Source organism: Cherax quadricarinatus, chromosome 5 (assembly GCF_038502225.1).
Source record: "Cherax quadricarinatus isolate ZL_2023a chromosome 5, ASM3850222v1, whole genome shotgun sequence".
Taxonomy (NCBI): Eukaryota; Metazoa; Arthropoda; class Malacostraca; order Decapoda; family Parastacidae; genus Cherax; species Cherax quadricarinatus.
The window spans coordinates 65,302,437-65,310,869 of record NC_091296.1 but is presented as its reverse complement, the minus strand read 5'-3'; the positions used below and the strand labels follow the sequence as shown (position 1 = coordinate 65,310,869).

The window sequence follows — 8,433 nt, the reverse complement described above, 5'->3', positions numbered from 1 at the left end:
GAAACACCTTAATTAGGTACGCGCTCACGTCTATTTTAAATATTGCTAGCAACTACGATGATGATAATAATGATGACGATAGTAATGGGGAGACGATGATCATTTTGATTATTACTGTTAGTATTCTGTCAGTTTATTCTACGTTTATTTACCATTTATTTCATAAAAGTTTCGTGCATTTAAATAATAATAATCAGACTTTTTAAAAAAAATGATCGGATTTTATGTATATAAAAAGTCTTTTGTTAACCATAAATAACTGCATAGTCTCGTGGATGATTTGTTTAATGTATACTGTCCTCGCCCCTATACTGTCCTCGCATGTATACTGTCCTCACCTGTATACTGTCCTCGCATGTATACTGTCCTCGCATGTATACTGTCCTCGCCCCTATACTGTCCTCGCCTGTATACTGTCCTCACCTGTATACTGTCCTCGCATGTATACTGTCCTCGCATGTATACTGTCCTCACCTGTATACTGTCCTCGCATGTATACTGTCCTCGCCTGTATACTGTCCTCGCCTGTATACTGTCCTCGCCTGTATACTGTCCTCGCCTGTATACTGTCCTCACCTGTATACTGTCCTCGCATGTATACTGTCCTCGCATGTATACTGTCCTCGCCTGTATACTGTCCTCGCCTGTATACTGTCCTCACCTGTATACTGTCCTCGCATGTATACTGTCCTCGCATGTGTACTGTGTCCTCGCCTGTATACTGTCCTCGCCTGTATACTGTCCTCGCCTGTATACTGTCCTCTCCTGTATACTGTCCTCGCCTGTATACTGTCCTCGCCTGTATACTGTCCTCACCTGTATACTGTCCTCACCTGTATACTGTCCTCACCTGTATACTGTCCTCACCTGTATACTGTCCTCGCATGTATACTATCCTCGCATGTATACTGTGTCCTCGCCTGTATACTGTCCTCGCATGTATACTGTGTCCTCGCCCGTATACTGTCCTCGCATGTATACTGTGTCCTCGCCTGTATACTGTCCTCACCTGTATACTGTCCTCACCTGTATACTGTCCTCACCTGTCTACTGTCTTCACCTGTATACTGTCCTCACCTGTATACTGTCCTCGCATGCATACTGTGTCCTCGCCTGCATACTGTGTCCTCGCCTGTATACTGTCCTCACCTGTATACTGTCCTCGCATGTATACTGTGTCCTCGCCTGTATACTGTCCTCGCCTGTATACTGTCCTCGCATGTATACTGTGTCCTCGCCTGTATACTGTCCTCGCATGTATACTGTGTCCTCGCCTGTATACTGCCCTCGCATGTATACTGTGTCCTCACCTGTATACTGTCCTCGCCTGTATACTGTGTCCTCGCCTGTATACTGTCCTCGCATGTATAGTGTCCTCGCACGCATACTGTCCTCACATGTATACTGTGTCCTCGCCTGTATACTGTGTCCTCGCCTGTATACTGTGTCCTCGCCTGTATACTGTGTCCTCGCCTGTATACTGTGTCCTCGCCTGTATACTGTCGTCGCATGTATACTGTGTCCTCGTCTGTATACTGTGTCCTCGTCTGTATACTGTGTCATCGTCTGTATACTGTGTCCTCGTCTGTATACTGTGTCCTTGTCTGTATACTGTGTCCTCGTCTGTATACCGTGTCCTTGCATGTATACTGTGTCCTCGTCTGTATACCGTGTCCTTGCATGTATACTGTGTCCTCGTCTGTATACCGTGTCCTTGCATGTATACTGTGTCCTCGTCTGTATACCGTGTCCTTGCATGTATACTGTGTCCTCGTCTGTATACCGTGTCCTTGCATGTATACTGTGTCCTCGTCTGTATACCGTGTCCTTGCATGTATACTGTGTCCTCGTCTGTATACCGTGTCCTTGCATGTATACTGTGTCCTCGTCTGTATACCGTGTCCTTGCATGTATACTGTGTCCTCGTCTGTATACCGTGTCCTCGTCTGTATACTGTGTCCTCGTCTGTATACCGTGTCCTCGTCTGTATACTGTGTCCTCGTCTGTATACCGTGTCCTTGCATGTATACTGTGTCCTCGTCTGTATACCGTGTCCTTGCATGTATACTGTGTCCTCGTCTGTATACCGTGTCCTTGCATGTATACTGTGTCCTCGTCTGTATACCGTGTCCTTGCATGTATACTGTTCTCAATTAAATCAAGGACTAGAACCTAGAACGCTAAATCACGGGTTATGCACACTGACAGCCGTAACTCAATTACTTTGTCTGTGTATATACGCCGAAAATGTAGCACTCTGTATATACACCGAGTGATGTATATTTTTCAGTGTATATTCTTTATATTTCGGGGGTTTGGTATATTAGATTTTTACTGAGCAGGTTATAATGCAGCAGTCGATAGGCTTTAAACCTACTAAATCAAATATCTCCAGAGCTAAAGTGTGCGTGTGTACTGTGCGTGTGTGTATGTGTGCGTGTGTGTATGTGTGCGTGTGTGTACTCACCTATTTGTACTCACCTATTTGTGGTTGCAGGGGTCGAGTGTGTGTGTGTGTGTGTGTGTGTGTGTGTGTGTGTGTGTGTGTGTGTGTGCGTGTGTGCGTGTGTGTGTGTGTGTGTGTGTGTGTGTGTGTGTGTGTGTGTGTGTGTGTGTGTGTGTGTGTGTGTGTGTGTAGTTACCAAACAGCGTCTTAAGCTATTATTTTGCAGTAGATACAGCCTAGTACCACAGATGCCATACTGTTGCCATAGCAACACCGCAGAATTTCTACTTTACTGTTGCCACAGAAACATCACAAAACTTGTGCTATCACCACTGGCAAAACGTCTGTTTTCTTACCTGTGCTAGTCCATTCGCCACGAAGTTCTTTTGTTCGCCAGGCATCACCAGCACGAGCGACAGTTCGCCAGACTTCGAGTACAAGGGTATCTGAGGTGAGAGAACAGTGAGAACGAGATGAGGAATGAGGGGTTGGAGGTGTGCGATGTCTTGTGTGAGGCTGAGAATGGAGGAATGGTGGTGGTGTTGGGGGTGAGGTAAGGCATGGAGGGACGGAGGTACTGGAAGTTTAGAAGAAGGAAACTGTGGTGATCATGGGAAAAATCTAAATTACTTTTTTTTTTTAGACTCATTCACTACGATTTCCGTCACAGTTCACCCGTAACTTGAGAGAGGAGCACTCAGGAAATCCTATATACTCAGGAAAACCACAACAATATCACAATATCTTTCCAACAGGCAACAATACAGATCTACTCACCAAGGCACAAGTGTTAGTAACTTAATGATCGTCACTTCAGAAACTATTATATGACATTACCAGACCTGGACACACACAACCAAATAGCAACAGTGCTGGTGTATACACCATTCCACGTACAGGCTGTGATAGGAACGTCACGGAGCTTTGACATAAGAATTCAGTAATACCTATACGCTGGAGGGACTCGGAACACACACACGCACAATACATGCTTCAGTGATCGGAACAAACATGAACACTTTATGGCCTGGAAAGACGCCACACTTGTTATTAAAGAAGGGTGAGAGATCCCTATGACAGTGCCTGGAATCTGCGATCATCGGCACAAGAGACACTACTGAAAAGCATCAGCGTGCTTGCATCCCAGATAACCCTTGACACGCAAGGGCGCCTCCAGAATTTCTATCCTAGGGAAGGTTAGGGGCAGGAGACTATCTGGTAGGAAAAGAGACTACGAGAGGTGCTTTGAAGCAATGTTATTATTACTATTTATATTTGGGGGGCTGAGAGAATTTTGAGGGCTTCAGCCCCCCAAACAATACCATTGGTGCCTCCTCTGACCTCAGGAAACACCTGGCCTGTAATGCAACAGTTTAAATCTAATTAATGGAGCAGTAGACCGACTGCAGTGCCCCGCTGTGCCGCATTATCTGTATTGTTATTAATTTAACCTCTTTAAGGATATATAGGTGTGTAAAAATTCTCTGTATGACTTCATGAAGCTCAGCCTTCAGTGAAACGTAGTCGAATTAAAAGCTTTTTCTGTATGTTGTATCTGCATTCCCTTGAAAATTAATGCTAATAAATATATGGGATTGAGGATAATTTCTACGAATAATTTGGGGGAAAAAAAGAAAGAAATTTTAAGTTAAATGAGATAAGAAAAAACTGATTTAGAGAAACAAAATTAAAAGGTAGAGAGTAAATGGTTAAAAAGAAGAACAGTAACGAATGCTAAAAGTAAAAGGTCATTTAAAGCGCGTAGAACAAGGAAAAATATATAAATATATAAATAAGTATAAATTTGTATAGTCGCTATGAGCGATTATACAAAGCAGAAACACAATTTAGAAAAAAAAAACAGTGAAAACTTTAACGGATTTGACACTGATGCTCAGCCACGCAATGAACACCACGACAGTAAAGGATCCAGAACTGAGGATTAAGAAGCATATTCCTGTCGTGAGCTGACGGAATGACAGGAAGGTATGAGCAGGCCTCAACAGAACTTTTCAAGAAAATCGTCCCTCGGGAATTAAGAGATGTGCAGTGAAAGGGAAGGAAGCGATAAGAATTATTGACTGGAAGAAGTTAAGAAGAAACAGGAGGATGTGAAAAATTTTCTAAGGAAATTGGGAAGAGTGGAAGGAATCGGCAGGGCTGTCTGATAATAGACAAATGGCTCGATAAGAAAACTGAATACACAGATGAGTCACAGGGATGCTATGGAGTATTTTTTTCAGTCTGAGAGTAGTCGGGAAGTGCAACAGCCTGAGCAGTGGAACAGTAAAGGCAGGCCCCATATATGGCTTCAGGAGGAGGTACGACAAGGCTTTCGATGCCATGAGAGACTCACTCCAGTAGCGGCTAGCGACTCGACCCCTGCAACCACATATAGGTTAGTGTATACACACACACACACACACACACACATGAAAAATGAAGCAAGGTAAACAATACAAACAGTGCCTGTCCCACAGACTAATCAACTGACATTAATTTAGAAGCGCAGCCCCATGAACATTCATTCTTGCCAGTTTGGTGAAGGCCACCAACAAAAAACATTTACAACTGGTAAGTTTCTCGACATACTGAGAGGAGACCTTAATTATCAATTACGAAGAAGCGAGTATCATGTTCTGAATCTTCAAATACTACGTAAAAAAAATCCTCAGTATTATCAACCTTAGTATTTTGCCATGGAACTAGGACAACATTTTCAATTTATCAGACACATGCTGAGCTCCATTGGGGTTGAAATGGTAAAATTGTCTCCTGACGTATAACCCGTTCTGTGGAGCTTTTGGTTAGTTGACTGAAACCTTCAGCTGGCTCACCGATCTACCCCCGGTAAAATATGATACATAACACCGTGCGATGTGGTGTCAAAGTTTCTCCATACCATTCATAGAGCAACTGAACACTATTATAGTGTCGTAAGTGAAGTGACAGCTGATGCACGAGCTGAGTTTGTGACCTGCCAGTCTAGAAATGTGTGTTTGTTTGTGTGTGTGTGTGTGTGTGTGTGTGTGTGTGTGTGTGTGTGTGTGTGTGTGTGCGTGTGTGTGATTGCCTGTTTGCAATTTATTATATGTAATTAAACGAGCAAGGTTATGCTCGTGATGTCTTGTCTCTATTAATTAGTCATATTACTTTCTGTGTCGTCTTCAGGGTGGTTACATAACATCCACATTCCTCATCAGCTCTCTCTGCTCTCTCACCTGTTTCTGTTCGGCGATATTTATCTACTTTAATTCCCATCATCCATGTTTCATTATATCTCATTTTATCATAATGTTTTACCAGAGCTTAACGTTGTAACTCCTTTGCATAGGACCTACGCGTCACCCACTAACAAACGAGTCTAATTATGCATTCCTTTAGGCATATCAGTTGTATAAAATAAGAATATTGTGATTGTAAATACTGACTGTTTCAGGTCTTGATATTACCACTTGAGAATATTTTTCCTCCTATCACATGTCGTATTTTGCTTGCAAGCAAATATTCTCTCACCAGTTGTAACAGTCTGCAGTGTGATGGCACGAAAGTTAGTATTAAAACCAATCCTCTCTGTTCTGTATACATTTTACGAAAACATTTGATTAGGTACTCCATAAAAGGTTATCGCGCAAGATAAAATCGTAATGTGTTCGGAAAAATCAGCACTCCGGCATCAGAGACAATGTGAACATCAGAAAACAGCGAGCAGAAAAATCAAAGAAAACATCAACAGAGTACACAAAGGATCTGATGCCACAACACATTTCAGTCTCACCTCACTTGATGCAACAGTGCCTTTAAACTCACCTCCGCTGATGTCACTCCGGATGCATGGGAGAAGCCTGCGTTTATGGTCACCTTTTTCTTGAGTCCCACAGTTCGAATCAGACGGCGCTCAGCGGTCGGGAAACGAATGAAGGACATGTCGATCAAGTCTTGTTGAAGCACGGGCAAGCTCCAGCGTGCCTGAAAAGAGAGAGGGACTGTGGTGGCGCTGAGGAGCATGGAAGACTGGAACAGGCAATAGTGGTGGCTGGAAGAGTGTTAAGAGGATAAGTAGCGATAAAAATATATCGTAGGTCGTAAGTTCGAGGCTCACTTTGTGCTAGTGTTTGCACAGGCAAATTTAAGGAAAACACAGTGAAAGCTGTTTAGATGTTAAAGGGGATGAACGAGAACATCGTAATATTTCCCGAAGTAAAAGTCAGAAGTTACTGCACATACAGAACTCAGGAAGCTGATGACGGGATAGAAAGGACAGTATCAAATGTGAGCAGACAGAAAAATAAAGAATTGTTATACCTACGTGAGATAATAGAAAACCTATGTAAAGTAAAGCTTAAGCCGTGGATCGAAGAAAAATCCATTAGATACGATCACATTAGACGAGGTGTCATTGAACCCAAATTAGCCAAGGGGGAAAAATATTATTGGAAGAGAAATATTGTAAGAAAAATTATGTCAAATGTAGCTGTAATTTGAACACAAAACACGAACTATTAATTTCAGTGATAGAAATGCAAAAACCACAGCGAAAAAAAATCGTAAATGAAAATGTATATCAACCACTATTTTATAACACATGGGAAAGAAAAATCATTTTGAAACGTTGTGATACTAGTAACTAATTATTATACTCAAAGAATTTTTTTTTTTTACCAAAAGCTAACCATCACAGAAGGTAATTTTACTTACAAAGAAAAATAAATTGAATGGCCTTTCAGGGTAGAAGATAAACAAAGGGTCAACGCCTCACCTTAACATAAGGACAAAGTTAAACCGTGCGTGAATTATTGAGAGATTCACCCTCTCCGCTGCTTCTCTTGACGTAAATACATGGAGGGAATTATTCTCCATAGAGCGTGTGCTCTGTGGCTGTGTTGATTGGCTTGTTAATTGGGTTTAAAGCATATCGACTATCTGAGGGTCATTAAGTCTGCATGTAACCTATTCATCACCGGCCAAGAATACTGTAATCACTGGAATGGGGATTAAATTCTCAGCATATATACACGAGAGACATGCACCTCACGGTGTATATATCCGTGTGTGAGACTAGAATAACAGGTCACAAATGGACAATATACTTCGTAAAAAAGACAAAATAAATATATTTATTTATTTATTTATTTAGAAATTTAGCATACAAACAGAGGTACAAAAAATACAGGTAAGAGCAGCATGCCAAAGCCACTTATAATCCAAATACACTGTAAAAAAAAAATACTATTTAAAATACAATGAAATTGCACAAAATATCAAATACTGAAACCAAGCTTTAAAAATATGCAAGAGAGAAAACTTCCTTTAGAAAACAAACCTGAAAAAGGAGAAGCATTTCTCTCTCCTGGATCCAGCATTTAGAATAGCGACTCTGATCTTAACATAAACACAAATATTGATGGTATTTGCTGTCAGGATTACATAACCTTCAACCAGACTGACCGACGTGTTGATGCAACATCGTCAGAACTATATAATCAACCAGACAGACATGTAGACTAATAAGACACACGTGCAACAGGTGGGTATTTTTATGGCTGAAATACATCGCCTACACGGCAGGTTTCCTCAGTCAAAAATAGTGGAAAGCAAACATGGAGATAGATGGTGTAGTGGTGATGAAATTAAGTAATCAGTCCATCGACCTTGAAGAAGTAAATATTTAAAGCAATGTTGCAACAGTTTTAGATAATTGTGCAACATTTGGGTATCTTTAAAGATACCCAGATGTTGCACATGTTTTTCATTTATCAATGCGTCTATTTTCTGAACTATTTATGCAAATTCTTGAATTAGTATCTCATGAGAGGTGATTCCCTCAGCATATAATACCTTACTAAGGGGAAACAATCACGCAATACCTCACTAAGGGGAAACAATCATACAATACCTCACTAAGGGGAAACAATCATACAATTCCTCACTAAGGGGAAACAATCATACAATACCTCACTAAGGGGAAACAATTATACAATACCTCA

At 41.4% G+C, this 8,433-nt stretch overlaps 1 protein-coding gene across 1 annotated transcript in view; it reads right to left on the bottom strand.

Moving 5' to 3' along the window:
- LOC128685089 (uncharacterized) overlaps positions 1-8,433 on the bottom strand; it is a 156,803-nt gene that overhangs the window by 21,656 nt on the left and 126,714 nt on the right. The window contains exons 9-10 of the mRNA XM_053771586.2: positions 6,257-6,415; positions 2,803-2,892 (exon numbers count right to left, since the gene is read on the bottom strand). Of these exons, the coding sequence (XP_053627561.2) occupies positions 2,803-2,892; positions 6,257-6,415 (249 nt within the window). The remainder of the gene's footprint in view (positions 1-2,802; positions 2,893-6,256; positions 6,416-8,433) is intronic.